Source organism: Dipteris shenzhenensis, chromosome 13, assembly GCF_047967505.1.
Source record: "Dipteris shenzhenensis isolate YYH24624 ecotype China chromosome 13, Dip_SZ_1.0, whole genome shotgun sequence".
In the NCBI taxonomy this organism is placed as follows: domain Eukaryota; kingdom Viridiplantae; phylum Streptophyta; class Polypodiopsida; order Gleicheniales; family Dipteridaceae; genus Dipteris; species Dipteris shenzhenensis.
The window spans coordinates 21,532,609-21,555,049 of NC_141608.1; the positions used below are offsets into that span (position 1 = coordinate 21,532,609).

General features: G+C 39.7%; 1 protein-coding gene, 1 long non-coding RNA gene and 1 pseudogene across 2 annotated transcripts; 1 reads left to right on the top strand and 2 right to left on the bottom strand.

The window, feature by feature from the left end:
* Positions 1–3,361: 3,361 nt before the first annotated feature.
* On the bottom strand, positions 3,362–3,925 carry LOC147895164 (uncharacterized). Its single transcript, XR_015541983.1, has 3 exons — positions 3,841–3,925; positions 3,726–3,758; positions 3,362–3,434 (listed from the first exon to the last, which is right to left on the bottom strand). It is a non-coding gene; the product is annotated as an uncharacterized LOC147895164 (long non-coding RNA).
* Positions 3,926–5,751: 1,826 nt separating this feature from the next.
* On the top strand, positions 5,752–7,743 carry LOC147895165 (uncharacterized). The gene has a single exon (XM_087383267.1). The coding sequence runs from the start codon at positions 6,476–6,478 to the stop codon at positions 7,238–7,240; it is 765 nt and encodes a 254-aa protein (XP_087239393.1). The 5' UTR covers positions 5,752–6,475; the 3' UTR covers positions 7,241–7,743.
* Positions 7,744–20,383: 12,640 nt separating this feature from the next.
* Positions 20,384–21,028, bottom strand: LOC147895166 (accumulation of dyads protein 2 pseudogene; annotated as a pseudogene).
* Between the last annotated feature and the right edge of the window lie 1,413 nt (positions 21,029–22,441).

Sequence of the window (22,441 nt, forward strand, 5' to 3'; positions counted from 1 at the left end):
GATATGCATCAGTCTACAGATGGGCCAGTTGTCATTTATTGTGACAACATGAGCAATATACACTTGGCAAATAACCCAATCTATCATGCTAGAACAAAGCACATTGAGGTGCATTATCACTATGTGCGGGAGAAGGTTTTACTAGGTCTTATTGATCTAGTTTATGTTAGCACAGAGGATCAGGTAGCTGACATATTCACGAAGGCATTAGGCGCAGAGAAGCTGCGCAAGTTCAGAGACCTGCTTGGTGTGCAAGAATTGGGATTGAGCTCGAGGGGGAGTGTTGAGATATCGAGCTCCACTCATGATATGCCAGGGTGACCGTTGTGCATTTATGTCATCGACTTGTTAGCTGCAGATGCGGTTGATACACCGCCCATGAATAATAGTTGGATGACAGCTATCCTTATGTACTCTAGTTCGTGGCTCAGTTAGTATGCCACCTTAGTTAGCTGAGTTTGGTTTGAGATCCACATATAGGGTTCTTCTATTTCTTTGTACAAGAGTTCTTTTGGCTTTCACAACTAAGAAGAGGAAAATTGTTTTCAACCTCCACCTTTGTGTGTATTCCCCCATTGTGTATGTGAGAAAGCCGCAAGTGAGACTCCTTCCTTCTCTCCCACTATCTTCACAGAAGAGACATCGTCTTGAATTTTTCCAACATAGAGTCCATGTACCTTGTTTGATCTAAAATTCCTAGGGCTCCTTGGCCATTCAAGAATATGCATCAAACTAGATCCGGGTAGGTAGTCGGATTGACAGAAAATATGTTCTATTTAAGTTTTGTAATTTTAGCATGTAACCACATGTTTTGTTTTTAGAAAATTGAATTAGCACATAGCAATTTGTATTTGGCACATAGCACTTTGTATTCAACACATAGCACTCTAGTATTTAGCCCATGACCACACATTTGTGTGGGGGAAGAGTTGCCACTTCCTCTCCTAAATTATAGGACCAAGAATGTGGCCTTCTTTGTGCTCATTTCAATTTGCATTTTCCACAAAGCAATTTGATTTTGCACATAGCAATATGAATTTGGCATATATCACTTTGCATTTGGCTTAGTACTTTGCATTTAGCACCACATAACCACACATTTGTGTGGGGGGAGAGTTGGCACACTTTCTCTCCAAAAATTACAAGACCAAGGAATGTGCCCTTCCTTGGGTTCATATCTATTTGTATCTAGCACATAGCAATTTGCATTTCAATTTGCATTTTCCATAAAGCAATTTGAATTTTGCACATAGCAATTTGAATTTTGCACATTGCAATTTGAATTTGTCATATGGCACTTTGCATTTGGCTTATAGTACTTTGCATTTAGCACATAACTACACATTTGTGGGGGGGGAGAGTTGGCACACTTTCTCTCCAAAAATTATAAGACCAAGGAACGTGCCTTTCCTTCGGTTCATATCGATTTGTATCTAGCACATAGCAATTTGAGTTTGGCACATAGCAATTTGCATTTGGTACATAGCACTTTGCACTTGTCACATACTTCAGCGGAATTCATCTCCTTATGGAAAAGAAGAATTTGTATTGTTTTCTTTGCATTAATAAATTGGTCTTATCTTTGGAAAAAATGATCTTGTCTCAATTGGGAATACTATGAAATTAAAATTCTTTGGAAGCCCAACGTGAACTTACTCTTCCTCAATTGTATAACTCTATAACCATTGAACCAAAGCCTATAGGGATGATTGAGGGCAAGTTGCAACGTCCTTGCTGATGAGAATGCTCTTAGTATGTGTATAAAGAAGTCACACATACACTAGACACTAAGGGAACACAATCTAAAATCTAGAAGAATGAAAATTTCAAAGCAGTCTTAAGGAAAGAGGATTAATTGCAACTGTGGGGATCTCATTTATCAAGTTGTTGGGTTTTCCTCCATGCACCCATTTCTGAGATGTAAATTGCATGTAGATGTTTGCGTGATACCATGGTGATGGCCTCCATGAAGCCACAAAGATTGTGGGCATTGTATTTAAGAATGCCTCAAAATGTATCATGAAACTTCATAGCTTGAAGATCATTATCTGCTTGAATAGCTATGTAACTCTTCTCAAACATTATTGTTTGGACAATGAAAGAACCGCTCACCTTCATATTTTCAATGAACAACGAAAATCTCACCATCCCACGAATGTCAAGAAAGCAGTTACAAATGTGAATATGCATGCCCTTGCCTACATCCATGGATTACAAAAAATGTTAGTAGATTATATAGCTGATCTCCAAATAACTACAAAACTGGTGATCATCCTATTCATCCTAGAAGATAGATCTTACACACACACACACACACACACACACACACACACACAGAGGAGCTAAACAATGCCTGGTAGCATTGTAAGAGAGCCCAACTTTGTAATAGATCATCCCAACACAATTTGACAGCATCGTATACACGAATAAGAATGATCTCGATGTGATATAGAAGGTCTTTCTTGAAAAAATTGACTTTCTTAGCACCTTTGAGTAGGTTGCCTTCATGCAAAACACTAATATTATATAAGGTTTGGTTGTTGAGTGCGAGTTCCATAGAGTATGCGATGGAGCTTTCATTTCAAGATGAGATGCACTACCTTCATCTATGCTTCTTGAATTCTAAAGTCCCCAGCTTTCCATGTTTTTGACTCATCATAGGCATTGCCTAAGACGTTGAACCTTCTCAAATGCGGCCGTGCTCTTTGCATCGCTTATTCCATGGTGATATTGGGAGCCATCATGGTTTTCACTGTAGAATGGATAAAAGATATGCATTGCAAGGTTGTGTGTCCAAGAGATACATATGTGTGTGTGTGTGAGAGAGAGAGAGAGAGAGAGAGAGAGAGAGAGAGAGAGAGAGAGAGAGAGAGAGAGAGAGAGAGAGAGGAGAGGGACCTTGTTACCTGGGCATTGAGACATTGGATCACAATAATGCTGGCCTATGATGATGGGGTATGCCACATCGTGCATCTAGACAATGTTCAAAAATCCGTTGATCCTGCTCCTCCCTGTGCTTCCAAACAACATATATTTACATGCCACAACAACAAAGCACCATTAGAGCTATAATGGCCGGTAGTCAAATTCTAGACAACACAAGGCAAATTCAAAGGATCGTCAATTTGCCACAACAAGGAGAATAGAAGCAATCACACTCACTTCCCACGTCTTTATCTGAAGTCCATGGTTCGTGCTTGAGAGAATCACACCATCCACCACCACCAGAGAGACATGTTCATCAATGTGGTCTTTTCCCAAACTCCCAATACTGCACAAAATTGCTTCGTTCAGATCCCCCATCACTCAAAAGTTCATATATTTCTATCTTCACAAATGCAAAGCTATACCTAGTTATCCCGTACCCTAGTCCGCAGGTAAATTCTTGATTCGTATATTGGAAGATCCACTCATGAGCGGTATATAGTCGTCTCCTACACACATCGATTGATTCCCACAAAGTTAGATTTTGAGGTTCTTCCATAACATTTTAGTTGATAATCAAGGATGACAGTGATTTTTGAAAGCAAGATCAACCATCAGACACATTCATTAGCATGCGTAAATTAAATTTACTCCAAATGATCTTGAAGTCTCATTGATTCTTGTGCATTTGTGCTTCAAATTTACAAAAACGAATGCAAGGAAAGCAACTATTGGGATGAAACTAAGGTGTGTCAAACTTGGAAAGTGTCCATTGGGATGAAATACAAGGCAAGGTGAACCTAGATCGCATTGCTAGCAGAAGCCTTTGACATCTGCACGAAGGGGTGTAATAAGGGTGAGGCAAAGCATTCGAAGCAACAAAAATAGAGGGGGAGGAAGGAAGAAGGGACAAACCAATAGTGAGGGCCTTGAGGACACCAGCTCGACAACAGAGGAATTCCTTGAAGATCTCTTCAACGGTGCAAGGATTGGGAGGAAGAGAATTATTGTTCGTGAGACGAGCAGGAAATGAAGGCGAAGAAGAACACGATGATCAATCAACCTATGTATTGGCAATAGCATAGATGATAAATGTGGAGGCGTAGGGATGGATCCCATGAGATGCATAAAGGAGAGGAAGTTAGAACCGAAACAAAATTTTAGTGTTGATATTTAAAATTGAATCTAAAATCAAGACACGTGGCTCAATGAGAGGCGAAAGTTTCGTTTCATCCCACAATGCTACCTGCCTAAAGAGAAGGATAGTCATCTTTCAAAAGATACATTTAAACAATCGTAAGAAAATAGTGAAATTAATACTTTTATTATTGGATTAAGTAGACATAAATGTAGAAATCATGTATGTGTGCATGTTGTATCCATGTGTGCAAGCATGTATGTGTACATGTGTGAGTGCACATGCATGTGTGTTGTGTGTGTGCACCCCTTTTTTTCGGATTGTTAATATTTTCTTTTTTGAGTGCTCTCAGGAAGCAATGTGGCTCCTTTGAGATTGTCGATTTCATAAGTATCCAGTGCCTAATGTTTTTAGTTGAGTGCAATTTTCTCTTTTTTAAGCTCTCATAAAGCCACGTGGCACCTTTGAGATTGTCAATTTCATAAGTACCCAACGGCTACAAAATTTTCCCATTCCATTGGGTTTTCACTTTGTGTTTCTATGATATCATTGTGCACTTTGTGTGCTCATTCATTCTAAAGTATCATAGCTTGGCAAAGGTCTTTGTTGTTGCTTTAATTAGGTTTTGAGCCTGTTGTTGAAGCTCTACTGTCTTGCAAGAGCTTTGCTACTTATCTACTATGAGGTACTACCAATCCCCATGGGCAGCTTAGGGTTACATATGGGGGCGTTGTTGGCACTTTCAATGCCAATGCCAATGCTAATGCCAATGCCAATGCCCCAATTCTTTTAATTCATTTTTTGCGTTGTATTGAAATTGAAAGTGCCAATAGCACCCCCATACAAGTTGATTGAGATAGACTGACTTATGTAGGGGCGGTCTTCACGAAACCAGTTTTCACGATGACTTATGCAGCCAGGGCACAACTTACATGAGGTCAGAGAGCTCTAGCCAAGCTAGAGCGACAATGCTTTCAGGCACACTTTCAGGACCTCGCGACAAATGGATAGCAATTTGATACACTATTGCAGTCGACAAGCATGTATGTAGCACCATTCAGGGGGGGGGATCGATCAATGACCAATTTGAGAGCTGCACCTGATTATAGGATCCACGATGATTTGGAGTTAGCCCCTAGTTGCTCATCATATCATACAAGCAGTGATTGCCTGTGCCTTGAGCTCATGACCAGTACATACACACCCACACATTTTAGGGTGGGACTAGACCTCCCGCTTGCTCATGAAGAAAGAAAGATTCTTGGGGGACAGCTAAGCAAGGGTTCACAACACCTGGAAGGAAAAGCTGCCTGTTTATTATATCAGCATTTGATTGGGTGAGTCGAAAGAGGGATCTCTCTGTGCTTGCTAGCATAGGTTCAATCCCAGCTAGATCACTGCACGGGGTGTGAATTCGAGCCGCCCACTCGATGTGGGTGGCCTCCATGTATCGAACAAACCTTTTAGCAAACACAGCCCGAGCCCATTTTTTCCATATGTCCAAGTGGGACGACGTGCCGTCCTGCCTGACGTTGAGGGTGTTCGGGCAAGAGTGGTGTGGTGAAATCCGGCGGGGAGGGGCTGGGTGTAAAGACTCTCAAACGTGGTCAAAAAGCCTTATCCAATTCTTGATAACCATATATATGTTAAAGTTTTCTCTTGGATGGTATGTGTGAACCATTTTCTTCATAATCATTTTCTTCAAGTGTTATCCAATTCTTCTTGATAACCATTTTCTTCAAGTTTTCTCTTCTGTGTTTTGATCGTCCATCCATCTAACAACGCAGCTTCATCGACAATTTTCAATCGTCCCTTTCCATTTCGCATCTCCTTCAACAATTTCGTGGAATTTCGACTGCTGCTGCTCACTGCCCTTTCTAGGGTTCATGATCCTTGCCTTGATCCGGTACTTTTGTGCTTCAGCGTTCTGCATTTTCTGTTCTAATACCATAATCGGGTTTATATCCCTGGGCTTTACTTCTTCTTCAGCAGATTGCTTCAAACCCTTGAGTCAGATCCCTTCCAAATCGTGATTTGTTCCGGAATTCGTTAATTCGTTCCGTTGCAAGAGACAATTCGACTTCTTTGTAGCAGATCACGCTTCCATGGTCTTTTACAACTTACATACGAATCGATTTCGCTATTAAAGTATTTCCTTTACCGCATGGCCACTTCCTCCTACAGTCCTTAGATGCAGGGAGTTGTTTTATCGCAATTTAAACTGCCACGGTGTGCAGCACCACGGGCTCACTCAGTTGCTTCAAAATTTTACCTCATCGACATTGACTCATTGTCTTACTGCATCAACTTTAAAGCCACGTTCAAGTGAAGCCTTGAACCTTTAGAAAGGGTACTAGGAGGGATTTTTGTTTCGCACAAGGAGAGTCATCTTTATGAACCCTTTCGATAGCAATGGCACTTGTTGAAAATGCGGTGCCAGTTCAAGGTTCTGGATCGCTATCTTTCTCAAGAATACCAGGTTCAAGCAAGGACAAATCAAAGCAAGCAAAAGAAGAGAGGGATCGGAAGAGACAGGTGGAAAAGAAGAGGCGGCGGCTGGAGAAGGCTCTAGCTACATCTGCAGCCATTCGTTCACAGCTTGAGCAAAAGAAGCAAGAGAAAAAGGAACAAGAGCAGCGATTGGATGAGGAAGGGGCTGCTCTTGCTGAGGCGGTGGCTCTTTATGCATTGGTGGATGAAGAGGCACACGGGCTTACTCATATGGAGGCATTTACAGACTGTAATGGTGAAAGCCTACGATCAATGTCAGGCAGCAATGTGTTAGATATGGGCAATTTTGTTGCTTGCAGAGGCATCCAAGGTGCTGTCAACCATTCTCGTCCTATGGGGATCAGGTGTCATGGTAATTTCAAGTATAGGCTGGCTGGTGATAGCGAGAGAACTCTACACGTGAGAGAGATGAATTGGGGTCAAGGACGGGAGCACCAGGTCCGTGTTAGGTTGGGCCCTCAGGGTTCTGAAGCAGAAAATGGAGAAGTATGGATAGGAGCTGGGTCTTGTAGAAGTTGGGAGAAGGTGAGAGTGAGCACAGAGAACGAGAAAAGGACAGAAACAACTGTGGGACTAGCTGCTGCTCAAATCGTGGCTGCTTTAAACATAGTAGAAGAAACAAAAGCTGGCACAGATGCTGCGAGGAACACTACTGTTGTGATCTAATTATAATGTACCTACCAAGGTGTAGAACTTGTTTATGAGCGAGTCTTGAAATCTAAAGTGTTAGTATAGTTCATCTATACTACTTGAAATGTTATTGAAGTGCTTCGTGTGAAAATTTGACAAGGTACAGACAAAGTTTGTATTGCTATCTAAGCGCCTGAGTTTAAAGTGCATTGGCTTGCACTCTATAAAGTTTGGACAATAATCTTATGGACTTGTACACATTATTCTATGTCAGAAAGAGCAGAGAGAGAGAGAGAGAGAGAGAGAGAGAGAGAGAGATGTTTAATTGAAGACCCGTCAGGATCTATTGGACATCCAAACAAAAGCTCTATTTGAGCTGAGTCGCGAGCTGTTTACACCCATGTATGTGGTGTGGATGTGTATATTTGTGAGAATGTATGCTTTTATTATGGTCTAAACCCAGTATTGGGCACTGATGATGTTGTTGGGGGTGCCAAAGTAGCTAGTTGCTGCAATGAAGGATGGAGTTTATGGTTTTGAACCTTGCAGGTCACAATCACAAGTCATTTTCAATCACAAGGTCAAAATGATGCTTTCTGATTTGTTTTTAGAGGAAGTTTGGCATTTTCATGGATTCATTTAGATAGGTATATGAGGCACAAACTGTCTACGCAATCCGAGTTTATCTTGTACTCCAGTCACAAGTTAAAAATACGCTAAACAGAATACCAGTAGGCTGTTTAAATATCAATACCATTTGTTCATGTTAAATCTTTGATGTGGATTATTTTTATTTAGCTCGGTTTCATGCCTCTTCTTAACTTCCTTCTTCCCTTCTCTCTCTCTCTCTCTCTCTCTCTCTCTCTCTTTCAAAAAAATAATTCGTAAGATTGGATATATTCTAGATTCTTGAAGGGCTCGAAGTTGCTTGGCTGGCTGTGATGGTTTTCTGATGGCAGATTGTTAGCCCTTCGATGTCTCTTTCACACAAGGATCCCCACCTTTTTTCTAATTGAGGACCTAGGACTTGTTAGTATGTTAGGTAGAGATGTTGCGTCAGACTAAAAGATCTCGACCGCCTTCTAGCGAGCAGATCGTATTGTTTCCTGTTGCACCACTGTCTTGCATGCAGGATGAAGAATGCTTTTGGGGAGCTAGGTGCAATATTTGGGATTTTTACAGGGATGACATGGCTCCTTGGGCTCTTTGGTTTGTTCTCAGTTGTTGGTCTCATGGGCCACTGTGCTCTTTGAAAATTTGTAGACTGAAATAAAAATCACTTGTCTTTGAAAATTTGTAGACTAAAATAAAAAACCACTTTAGTCTTTGAAAATTTGTAGACCAAAATAAAATCTCTCTCTCTCTCTCTCTCTCTCTCTCTCTCTCTGTGACACACACACACACACACACACACACACACACACACACACACAAACACTTTTTATAGTGAAAACTCTGAATGCTTTATATTACAAGATAGCTATCCAGGGAAAAATTGGCAAGCCGAAATATTACATCAAGCGAAAATGTCCATGTAGGACAAATATACATCTTGATCTATGCAGTGAGTTTGTAAACAATCGAAGAGCGATTGTTGCAAAGAACGATGGAAGAAAACAAAAGTAGAAAAAACTGGATCACCAAAGACTTTGTGGTTTCTAGCTTTCGAGAGAGTCTAGAGTGCCTAGGAGTGAACCCAAGTAAAGAACAACTCAAAATCTGGCTGTTTAGGATAGATCCCAAACAACCATAAAAGCTTGCCAAAAGAAGCTTGAGAAAATTGCATTCTCAATCTGTGACGAAGGATGCCCAAGAAGTTCTGTGTCTCGGGGCAATGCCAAAAGATATGAGATATTGATTCCCTTGGAGCTAAACATCGACAACAGATAGCTGGAGCAATATGTCTGCATGATAAAAGCTGTCTAGGCGGAACAACCCCCTATAGAACATCCCATAAAAAGACCTATTGGCATAATGGAACCTTGGAGTGCCAAATCTGTTTCAATCTCTTTCTCCACCATTTGACTGGACGGTGCGATGCCCAAATCTGATTGGCCCTGTTCGACACCCAGGGTGGTGATAACATAACTTTATATAAAGAAGAGACTATTATATGAGACAACTTTAAAGGACGAATGGACGAGTATGAAGGAAGAAGAGTCCAATCTTGAAGCATGTCTTGAGGTTCTAAAGGCGATATTGGTTGAAATGGTTGAAGCATTCGAGTAATGACTTGCCATACCGGACGATAGTGCATGCCCAAACCATATTTTGCAGCAGGCCAAGGGAAGGATAAAAGAGTGCCATCATCCTTAATAACATCAGTGACATTGGAAATCCCTTTTGTATTAAGAAAATAATAGCATCGGGGCTCCTACAAGGCCAAGGGAGGAGAAAAAACCCGTGACCAATGGATGCTCTCAGCTCGCAAAGAGTTACCCTGTAAAGAGTCTCTTCCATTCCATTCCATGTCCCCTTAGTGGAAAAAGTCAATGGTAGATAAAACTGAATATAAACCACCAAGATAGATTGAACAATGCGAAGACGGACATGCAACAACCAAGTAGCTAACTTCCATTATTCCAAAATTTTCTTCAATTTAGCAAGAACCCAATCAATCTGTTGATGACGAGTAATGCTCCATCCTAGAGGATATCCAAGATGACGAATCAACTGAGTTGGTGGAACAATTTCCCCTGGCCAGAGCAATCTTTGCTAATCCTTAGGGTGCATTGGTAGCATATAGGATTTTTGGAAATTAATGTGAAGGCTAGCAGCTAGTCCATACAAAGAGAGAGCTTGCATAAGCGAAGAAGATCCCTTGGAGTGTTTTTTGGCATGAAGAATGAATCATTTGCATAAGCGTGAGCGACCAATGAGCGACTTGTAGGAATTTCCAACCCATATAGTATATCTGTCGCCACCCAGTGATCAATATATAGAAGCATTAGATGCGTGGCTATAGCTTATAAGATAGCATTGAGAGCGCAACCTTGCTGGACTGAACATCGAAGCATCGCATGCAGCTTTGCTATCCTAATAAAGCCACAAGATGACGTGCTGCAATTTCTAACCAAATCCCAAAGCTTGCATAGTCTACGCTATAAAATCCCATTAAATGGTGTCAAATGCATTTGCAATATCCACCTACAGAATAAGCACATCTTGCTTTGTGTACTTGGTATACTCAATCCCAACATAAGCATTGGCAATATTATCCGTAATATGCCGTCTTGGAATAAAACCATATTAGCAGCAGGTATGTTGATTTTCTTTGGGTTTCTCAAGTTTTCCTTGCCTTTCCCCTTCCCCTTTCCTTCACTTTCCATTTCCATCCCTTTCCCTTTCCTTTCCTTTCCCTTTCCCTTTCCCCTTCCCTTTCCTTCCCTTTTCCTTTTCTTTTGTTTTCTCCCTTTCTCTCTTCTCTTTTCTTCTTCTTCTATTTTTCCTTTTTCACCTTTTCTCTCCTCTTTTCTCCATTTCCTTCTTCCCTTTCTCCCTTCTGTTTTCTCTTTCTTCTCTTTTCTCCCTTTACTTTTTCTCTTTTCTCCCTTTCCCTTTTCCCTTTTTCCCTTTTCTATTTTCTTCCTTTCCCTTTTCTCCTTTTCTCTTTTCTCCCTTTGTTTCAAGGAGATCCACACAAAAAAATGCATTTTTTCTCGGTCAAGGTGCTATATAATGGGTCAGACAAGCAGCCAATCGTTCCTTTGTCTTCAACTGAAGAAGAATATAGGGCACTCATAATAGGTGCATGTGAGGCTATATAGCTTAGAAGACTATTGTCAGAAACAAATTCCTTTGATGAGTCATATCCAACAACAATATACACGATAATCAATCAGCTCAAGCGTTAGCCAAGAATCCAGTAGATCATTCCAGGACAAGGCACATTGATGCTAGAGAGCGATTCATCAAAGAAAGAGTGTTACATTACATTGCACCATCGTGGCAACAAAGAGAATGTTGTAATTATCTTTACCACCGACAAGCTCTTGGTTTGATGTAGAGGAAGGAAAGTGCCATTAAAGGGGTGTGATGGAACATAGTGTTCAATCCTTCTTCCATTACCCATAATCATCATCTTGAGGGAAGGCCTACGTCATGATGTTGATATTAAGAGAAGGTCTTGAGAGGGTCTTAAGGAATCGTCTCAACATCATGTGTTGATATGTGCATAGCATTAACACAAAAGAGTGCTAAAAGGCACAAGGGTTGGAAACCCGAACCCTAACCCTAACCCTAAAGGGGTTTATATATATTCATTCTTTTGAACTAATAATACTAGTGTACGGTTAGTCATTTGTGGTGTGCTCTCTAGTTGTGTCCTCTCTCCTTATCTCCACTCTTCCTCCTCTTCCTCTCCATATTTGTTCACCTTGTTGCTCGCAAATGGGACAGTTTAGCAGCCATGACAAGGAAGTGAAGCACGTAGGACAAGTGCACATGTTTGAATCTTGATCTCCCTCCTTCTTGCAAGGGTACCTATTCTTCATGCATAGAAGTCAATTTCTACAAGCTTGATACATCCTTACAAATGTTCTCACCTTCTTCCAATAGTTGTAAGCCTTCTGAAAGGCTTTGATACCATGCTAGAAAATAGAGGCGAAGGCTACTTGCTATAGCCAGCACTCCCTACAAGAGCAAAAGACTATGAAAACAATGCATAGAAGCCACATAGTTCATTACATACTTAATTTTCCCAAAATAAAAGAAAGAAGAATAATCAATCATTTTTTAAATAATGACTCAAATGTTAATTTTGATTTTATATGTGAAAGAGAATGTAAATTATAGTTTTAAAAAAATAAATATATGATATTCAATATATGAGAAACAAAATTAACATTTTATGTGAAAGAGAATGTATATGAGAATTATAGTAATATAACGTATACATATTACATAATATAATAATATATTTTATGTGAAAGAGAATGTATATTGAGTATGGAGCCCATACTAGGAGAGGAAAATACTTTGAGGTTATCACATGAGGTTATCACATGATGTATGGGAGCTACTTATCAACAAAACTCTCATTCTCATGTATGCTCACCTAGTTGTGTGGGCCATCATATTTGATATGGAGCCCATACTAGGAGAGGAAAATCCTTTGAGGTTATCACATGAGGTTGAAGAAAATCCATATAATAGCATGCCTTTCACTAGTTTAGGGTAGGAAATTTTTACAGTTGCAACTTAAATTTTATAGTTAAGTTCCATAGTTAACAGCAGTAACAACATGATGTGTCTTTGACATTGGATAGAATAAATGAATGAATGGCTTTGGGTATATGATGCTTGAATGAATAACTTTTTGTGGGTACATGTGGGTTAAGTAGTTGCACATTTATAAATGCTATTTGAATGTAGCTAGTCTTCTCTGAAAAAAGTACTTCTAAACTTGTAAAGTCTTAGAACCACTTTCTAAACCACTTGATAGAGACAATTTACTTTAAACCACTTTCTAATCCACTTTACAAAGCTTATTAGGTTCTTTAAAGTAAACTCTCTCTAAAGCACTTTACAAAGCACATAAGGCACATAAATATGAAGCTTATAATGTACTCTAAACCACTTTGCAATGACTATAAAGTACTTGCAAAATATTTTATCATCATGTAAAATACTTTTAGTACTCTTTAGGAATTTTCCATTTACTTTAAACTTGCAAAATATTTTATCATCATGTAAAATACTTTTAGTACTCTTTAGGAAATTTCCACTTACTTTAAAGTACTTAATTGAACATTACAATACTATACAAGCTAAAGTACTATTAATCTTATAAAGTACTTACATGAATATACTTAAAGTACTTTCCCAATAGTTTATAGTACAATGCATAAGGCAGTGGATGGAGTACTAAAAAATTATTTTGGGTACTTAATTGTACTCATTTGAGAACATCAAACTATGCATGAGAGAACATGATGATCAAGTAGTTTACACATTAAAGGACATTAATGTCAGTAACTTCTTGCATTTATACCAACCAAAATTTGCAATTTACATTATAAAGAGGGGTGCATATACTTCCCCATATTTGCATTGTCAAGGCAATATATCCAAAAATATATAAGGAGGATTACATAAAATTTTCTCGTGTTTACATTGTCAAGGCAACATATACAAAAATGTATTATGAGGGGTATATAAATTTCCCCATGTTTACATTGTAAAGGCAAAATGTATAAGGACTGGTACATAAATTTCCCTCACCTCCTATTTTTCCTTTTGCCTAGCCTTTCCATATTATTTTCCATGTTCAACCATTCCATGGAGAAGAGACTCCTGTACAAATAAATTTTTAGCCTTTCCATGGAGAAGACGCTCTTGTACAAATAAAATTTTAGCCTATGTGGGTGCACTAATTGGGCTCACTGATACCAATTACACCCGATCAACTGATAGCAGCCACTTATACAACCATGGCTTGAGGTCACTTATCCATTACTCTGTGGGAGACTGGTCCTCCATCCTTGGGAATATCACATACGTGCTAGGGGGATTCTTTCTGCACTTGTACAAAGAGTCATCCACCAACAAGGTGTTGGCGCTATTGAATTGTGGGTCCAACTTCCAAAAATGTCTGAGATCCTTAAAAATATGGGTTTCCCTAATGGAAATTTGGAATTAGTAGCCATAAACTTTCTTGTGCCATCCACCTAGCCCACAAACCTTTTGTTCTTGCAAAGCATTTTTCTAGCTTATGTTCTACATTGGCAAGCTTTACAGTGCTCCAAATAAAAACATTTGCATCTGTACTTGCTACAGCCAAGAACTGTTGTAACTAGTGCTTTACCGAACTGTCACTGATACACTCTAAAGCATCTAATCCAAAATCATGGGGACACTTGGACCTTCTAGGTCAAATGTGTTCATTAATACATTGTTAAGTTCAAGGATAAGGGGTGGCTTTCCCTTCTAGTAATCTTCTTGAAACTTTGGAGGTGTCATGAATGCAGACAGCACCCTATCAATCTTTATGACTTCTATTGTAGTTTGTGGCACCTTGACTTTTTTTGGGTGCCGTGGTTCAACACATTGAAGTACTCTGAAGCACTTTCAAGTACTTTGAAGTGATTTTGAGTACTTTAAAGAACACTTTCAAGTCTGTTTGAAGTACTTTAAGTACTTTGAAGCACATTTAAAAAACACATTCAAGTGCCTAGAATTGGGCCAAAGCACTTTGAAGCGCTTTTAATCTCTAAAGCGTGCATGCTAGCACATTTAATTGCTTTCAAGTGCTATGACCAATAAAGAAAAAATACTTTCAAAATTGAATGCACTTTTAGGTGGTTGGTATCCCTCTCAAGCAATTTGAGGTCCATGAAAGCACTTTGAAGTACTTTGAAACACGTGAATCTTGGGGGGTTCACTTCTAAAAATTTTAGTGTACCATGTGCATTCAAGAGGAGGGGTATTTTAATTTCACTTTTGGAAAAATTTTAGCAGGTTTACAATAATAGGAGGGGGTTTTAAATTCAATTGTAGAAAAAAAAACGTTAGTTTATAAGTAAAGAGGGGTGGTTTTATTGGGAAAAAAAACCATTAGTCTATAAGTAAAGAGGGGTATTAAAAAAATTGACGGGTTTTTTTAATACCCCTTGAACACATGTGATACCTAGAATTTCCTAGTGGTGCACCCCACGAGGCATGAAGGTGCTTTCCAAAACATTGAAAATGCACAAGTTTTCAGATGACTAAAGCACATTCAAGTGCCTAGAATTGGGCCAAAAGCACTTTGAAGAGCTTTTAGGCTGTATAACATGATTGCTAGCACATTGAAGTGATTTTAAGTGCTATGAACAATAAATAAAAAACACTTTTAGATGATTGAAAGCACTTTCAGGTGATTGGAGTCCCTACCAAGCAATTTGAGGTGCATGAAATCAATTTCAAGTACTTTGAAACATGTTAATGTGCTTTCCAGCACATTGAAAAGGCACTTTTAGATGATAAAAGCACATTCAAGTGGCCAAAAGCACTTTGAAGTACTTTGAAGCTCTAAAATGTGATTGCTAGCACATTAAAGTGCTATGAACAATAAAGAAACAACACCTTTAGATGATTGAAAGCACTTTTATGTGTTTACTACTTTCTGAGTGTGCTTTCGAACACTTGAAAGCACTTTTGTGTGTTGGAAAGCATTTTCAAGTGTATAAATCCCCTACATTTTGCTGGAAGGAGTTCCAATTTATGTAAGGACTTAAAAGTGCTTCTTTCAAGAGATTTAAAGTAAAATAGAGAAAATAATTTTGAGTTTGGTTATTTATAGTGACTCAAGACTTCCCTTCACTGGTGAGTGGTTGTCTACGTCAACCCCACAAAACCCCAAGCCCTTGTCACACAATGGAATTTGTTCCTCTAGCTTTCTGGTGGCTATCAGGTTGGGCTATGGTGATGTATGTATTGTAGCCATCTATTTTTCAAAGTTCATAGCTTTGACAAGAACAATTTAGTTGTACTAGAAGCACCTTCTAGCCAAAGAAAAGTATCTCTCTTTTCTTCGTACTTAGCTTTTGCTATCCTTGAGGCTTCCTCCAGCTTCTTCCTTTCTAGCAAAGCTGAGTTTCACACTCACAAGCATTGCCTCCATGAGAGCTCTAAGTGTTTTACTAAAGGTAGTCTAAGCTTCTTCTCTTTCACATGCAAAGGCTTGCATTCTAGATTCTCTTGTGTGGGCATCGACCTCCTACACTTGAGTAAGATTTTATTGGTCCATTGGCCTTCTTTCAAATGTCTAGCTTCCTATTAAGGCCACTCAGTTGAGCCATAACCATCTCTAAGACATTTTCACAAAAAACTACCAAGGCAATTTGGTGCCCTTCCAGGTCATCTTTGGCTACTTTGCATTTTCCAAATGCAAAGCACCTAGTGAACTTGGTGATGAGCTCATTGTTGGGAGGAATCCCCTAGTAAACTCTTTGATAAAATAGTCGTTACTCATCCAAAAACTTAGGGCAAATCATGCTAAGAAAATTTTGTTGTCCTTTATGTGACTCCTAGAGAATACCATCAATTGGTGACTTTTTGGGAGATCAATGTCACTTATATGTAACAAGGGGCTTGCCTGACAAGCTTAGTCTGTACGTTGCATTCAATTTGTTGGTTGTATAGCAAAACTGAGTGAGATGATGATAGTCAAATTGTTTAGCAGTTTTTGGACATAAAACCATACAATAAAACAAAGAGTCAGGGCTGAATGAGGACTGCGTGCCTCTATTAGAATCACGTAAGAACAATGAAGGATAGAAACACCTTACCTTGTAAAAGGGATTTTGATGAAGACACTTCTATTCGAGCATCATCAAGGCACACATACTTGCTGGCACACTTTCTCAGAGGAGTTTTCATGCTATACAACTACTTGTTTAGGATCTCATGAGAGAGAGAGAGAGAGTCTTGGAACAACTACAGATACTTGTTGAGAGAGAGAGAGAGAGAGAGAGAGAGATGCACGCGAGGAAGAACAAGAACCACAATCGAACTGTGAGAGAAAGAAGCTTGAAGTTAGAGTAGCTGTGAAGTGGAGAGTACAGTAAGGTGGAGAATAGAGTAAAGTGTCATGTCTTAGATGCCTTACACTTCTCATCATATCGTTTTTTGAAATTTTAAAACTCTTCCCCCCATGTTGGAAAATACGGTCTTTTACATCCCAAAAGCTACCATGTGAAAGCCTTCAAAAAAGGAGAAAAGTGGTACCACCTATCCATGATTTCACCCCATTGCACCACCTTCCCCATGACATGGACAATGACAATTTTAAAAAACTCCATAATCTAGCTGCTTGCATACAAACCACAAGCTATCCTCCCAATCACACTTCAACTCCTAAATAAAATCACCATTGCTAGGCATCCTCTTTGCTTTGTTTATTGCAACACCATCTCAAGTTCTACAAAAAAATTGACAACCTTGTGACCTTTGAATTGCCACTTGGCTTTGATTAGGGCTCATTGTGTAAGGACGTGCATATTTGAATTGCCACTTGGCTTTGATTAGGACTCATTGTGTAGGGGCATGCATCTTTGATAAAATTAAAAATATTCTCTTTTCTAGTTCTTGCATCTATGACCACTTCCTTAATCCACTTCAAGGTGTTACGATTGATGCAAGACTAGAGTTGGGGATTCCCTCTTCCAACAATGTCTTTTCATGCAACTTCTTCTCAAATGCTCTCTTCCTATCGTTGGCATCAAACATCTCCTCCTCCCATGACTCATCATTGTGCCTACACAGAGTTCTGAGAGTCAGTTTCCTCCACCTTATGCACTGACCGAGCCGCCTGAGTCTTCGAAAGCTTGGGGGGACAATTTGAGAGTGAGGTACTTTTTCATGCTATGAGGTCATTTTCCCATCATGCAACACCATAGAGACCTTGCCCTTTTTTCCCATAGTTTTCCATTTTCCACATGCAATGATTTTACAAATTCTAAAGGGTCTACTTCAATTCTTATCACATAGATTGATTTTGAGTTGGGTGTTCCTCTCGCATGTTACATGCACCAAGAGATTCATCATTACACACCTCCTTTGATTGCTCACCTGTATTAGAGATCTTTTCACCAATATCTAGAACAAAATTTGTGGCCCTTGCTAGGTAAATCTTTGCAAAATGGCCCAATTCCTTGCATATGAAAACAAGTGCTCATCACGAAATGGACCGAATCTGGCCATTAGGAAATTTGATTTCGATGAAGTTTGGAATATCTTGCAACTAATCCCATAATAACAACACTTGCTTAGACCTAGTGGCATTCACATGGATGCGAGAATAAGAAACTCCTCCCGAGAGTCATAGCTAGCCTTTCCACAAATTCTCCAAGCCAAGGGGGAGGTTGGGGAAGTCGACCCACATTAGGTAGTCATGGAGTAGAAACTCGTCCATGATGGATCACAAGCTCCAGTGCACTACCAAAACGAAAGCACTTGAAAGCCTAAAAGACCTTCTAGGCAAGTCATTACATAAAGCCTTCGAGATAGAGCAAACTAGGAAAAATCATCTTCCAAAAAATCTAGCCACATAACCATTAGTAGGGAGGTCGCACTCGTATACCAGGAACTGCTTGAGCTCATCCAAAGAAGGAACATGACTTCTAAAGAAGTAATATGCTCCCCTTTAGATAGGTGAACTGGCTCACATTTGATGTCTTCCCCTTGTAACTTGCAAGAGGCATTATGTTTACAATAAGAGTCAAACCAATCTTTGCACACCACCTCCTTGGCTCAATGGGACACCTATGGATTGAATACCTTTTTTGCATTCTCATCTACCAGTGGGGAAAACCACCTTGTAGCTTTTTTCCCAGGACCTCAGCGTATAAGGGTGTGTCTTGGCTATTATCCTCTTCTTTCTCGAGGGTCTTGACCTCATCTTTTTCTGCCTCATTCAAAGCACGATCATCACTCCCTCTCTTCACACTTATGACACCTTCATTGCGATTAACCATGCACAAAAGATCACTTCTAAGACATTTTAGGCTACCCCTAGCCTCCCCTGCATCTGAAGACATTGGACTCTACATATACTACAATGGAGCTGCCAATGTATAGATTCAATTGTACAACATATGAATGATAAAAGACAAGTTAAATTCTAGTGGTTGTCTCTATATGAGCGAGACTTCAACAGCTTTATTGGTTTTGCTGATTTTATCATGGGTTACAAGACCTTTTACATGTTTACAAGCAACTATTAGTATTGTTATTACAGGTGAATAGTATTGTTATTGCAGGTGAACCGTGAGAAATTGGCATGAGTCAATCAACTCTGCATGTGTCTAAATTGTTAGAAAGGACATTTGAAGATAGTACGAGCTAATGTGACAGATGGTACAAATCAACATCAAAATCAATAATATGTAATCTAAGCATGTAAGCGTCTGAAAGTTCTTTTTGTAGTGCATAAAGGATCTCTTAAAGATAGTGCAATCTAATAAAAAGCCACTTTAAAGTGACAAGTACTTTAAAGTAATAACAAAAAACTTCAAAATAATGAAGGGTAGAAACACAATGACAAACGTGTAAGTATTAACTCACAACTTGGCTTGCATAACAGAGACTTGATTCTTAGCTCTTCAGTCTTGAAAAATAGAAGTTGTAGAAAGGTAGATAAGTCAAAATGATAGGGTAAGTTACTATAAGGAAAATCTCAAGTGTTAAGGATGAGACTTGAAGTTTAACGAAACATGTTTCTTATGTATTATTCATAGAAAAAGAATGGAAAGAAAATCATAGAAAAAGAATAGAAAGTTTCTTATGTATTATTCATAGGAAAAGAATGCAAAGAAAATCATAAAAAAAGAATGGAAAGTTTCTTTTGTATTATTCATAGAAAAAGAATGGAAAGAAAATCATTATACATGAGAGTAAAAGGATTCAAAGCCTAGAGACCTTGTGGAGTGCTTCGTTCTTACGTGGCTACCTTAAATGTGAGGGATTGGATGTTTCTATGTGGCTATCTGATGTGCTTCTTTCTCGACGAAATGGAGTGCAATGGAGAGTGGCTATCTGACGTGCTTCTTTCTAGACCAAATGGGGTGCAATGTAGTGCAATGCTAAGTTATTTGCAGCAATGAAGCCCTTTATTCTTCTTTTCCGCACAACCAAACAAGTGAAAAAAGATGAATAACACATGTCATTCAATAGGCATGTCTAAAATAAATGGGGAGGCGAAGGGGGAGGGCTAGGGACGAGTCGTGAAATGAGGAAGCTAAGAGAGAGACTAGTGGTGGAGTGAGGGAGGCTAAGAGAGAGCATGGGGAGGCGAAGGGTGGGTAGGCTAGGGATGAGTGGTGGAGTGAGGGAAGCTTAGAGAGAGAGAGAGAGAGAGAGAGAGAGAGAGAGAGGGAGAGAGAGAGAGAGAACCAAAATCGTTGGTTGTGCATAATTGCCCCATTTATTGGGCTGAAGCAACTTTAACAAAGGCCAATGAGAAAAATCTGAAATTAAAAAACTCCCCTATTTTTAGCTTTGCCAAGATAGAACCATTTCTAAGGCTACACTGTAAGGGCAGGCCAATAATAGGAATTTCCATCTTGTCAACATCTTTTGAGAACAGACTCGATGCCGTGGTCCAATGCTATACTATAATATAGTATGGCAACGGAATGAAACCTTAAAATGCAGCTATTGTAAACAAATGCATGAGGGAAGCTCTCCTTAGATGGTACTTCATTTACTAGCTTGAGGAGGAACTTTATAGAAAGTCCTGATTCTGCCCACAGGCAGCCTAAAGATAGGATTCAGCTGGCTATCGAGCAGCCCCGCCAGAGCATTGTACCAAGCTATGGCTGCCGTGACAATCCCCATGTACCCTGCCGCGCTGTGCACCCCCCCATACGACCCCAACCCCCCGTTCCTGCTCCCGAATTCTGCCGCCGTCAGTAGCGCAAATGTCACCGTTAGCGTCAAGAACAGCAACGCCAGCCCCAGAGTTGTTCTCAATGACGCCACTAGCATCACGAAGGTGAAGATCGTCCAGGCTAGTAAATAGATCGATAATGCCCTCAGTAGCACTGGATCCGGCAAGTTGCTGTAGCCTTCAATAATTCCGAAGCTCGGAATGAGAATGGTTGCAAACGAGAGCCAGAAGGCTCCGTAGGAGGTGAAGGCCGTGGCTCCGAACGTGTTGCCCACTGCAAATTCCCACATGCCGGCCAGGATCTGCGCTAGGCCGCCGTAGAACAAAGCCAGGCCTGTGATCACATTCACTGGGTCGCTGGTTTGGACGCCGAAGATCCCAGCGTTGTAACAGGAGAGCACGAAAGTGGTGAGGGCGAAGCTACCAAGTCCGAGGGGACCGGGATTTCCTGCCATGGTTGAAATGAAGGAGCTGCAAGGCTAGTGGAGCTCGGAGGAGCTCTGAGGAGAGTGAGTGAGCAGATGGGTAGTTCTGGACGGCGTGCAAATCAGAAGTGAACCGAGAAATGTTTCGATACTTTGATACAGTACTGTCGAAGAGTACACCACTCCAAAGCTAGCAAGCTCTTGTTCTGGCTGTCTACCACGTTAGCAAGACTCCTTGATCGCTTGGAAAGAGAAAATGAGACAGTATGGAAGGCAAGGCGATAGAATCAAGACCTCTATAGGGAAAGCTTCTGCTACTAGTAGAACAGGATAACCGGCAAAAGGCCGGTATTGCGGGAGACTTGAGAGCCAAGAGGTTCACAGGCCGTAAGGTCGCAGATTGATGGCTAGGATTCAGGAAGAAGAAAAGCAAAGAAAATGAGTGTAACCTGGAAGACATGGATAAGAACAGTAACTATAAAGAGGTGCAGGAAGTTTGATAATGACGAAACTTCTTGCAGGCTGTGGTCGACGTCACCAATGGCCTTGGAATTTCATCCCTTTGCCGTCCTCATTACTCGCTTTTGTAATGGGTCTCACATATAGCCAAAGTATCCCTTTACTAGCTTCAATTGAAAACAATGTACTCGACTCGTAGTGGAAGTTGGAACCCTTTATAAAACGCAAACTAGATCCTCGCATTTACAAATCATATGTTGTGTTTTTCTAATTTATGAAGAATGTTTTCTTGAAGTATTTGGACTCTTGCTCTATTCATTTTTCATTTTTTTCCCAAGAAATTGAACAATTATAAACTACTATAACCATTAAGAAGATAGCATCGTGCTAAATTTTTATATTTAATGTTTTATTACTAGTGTTGTCGAATGCCATTATACTAGAAGTACCTACTTTATTTATGTTGTGGTTGCCCTTTTGTTACAGGAGGAACAAAGCCGTGTTAGTTCTATTAAAAACTTGCACATCCACATATTCATTGAAGCTTTAAAAAACATGTGAATTTGTTTTACAAAGATTGCAATTGGAAGAAACTACGATTGACTTTACACATTAGAAATGCGAGTAGATATTGCTATATTAGATAATTGGTTGGCACTTTGCATTTATCACTTAGCACTTTGTTTTTGTGGTGGGTGAGTTGGAAGGCTTCATTTCCAAAAAATTGAAAACCAAGGAAGTGTTCCCTTCCTTGGGCACCTAGCACTTTGCATTATTTCACATAGGACTTTGCATTTATAACGTATGCCTTTGGGTAATTACTCAATAATAAGATAGAAAAACTAATAAGAGGAGCATTTTGATAATGGTTTATTTTGATATTCAAATTCTTGATCTTATGGATAACACATCTTTTAATTCAATATCAAATTCTTGGTCTTATGGATACACACATCTTATATAGTTGTTTTCAAAATTGGTAGC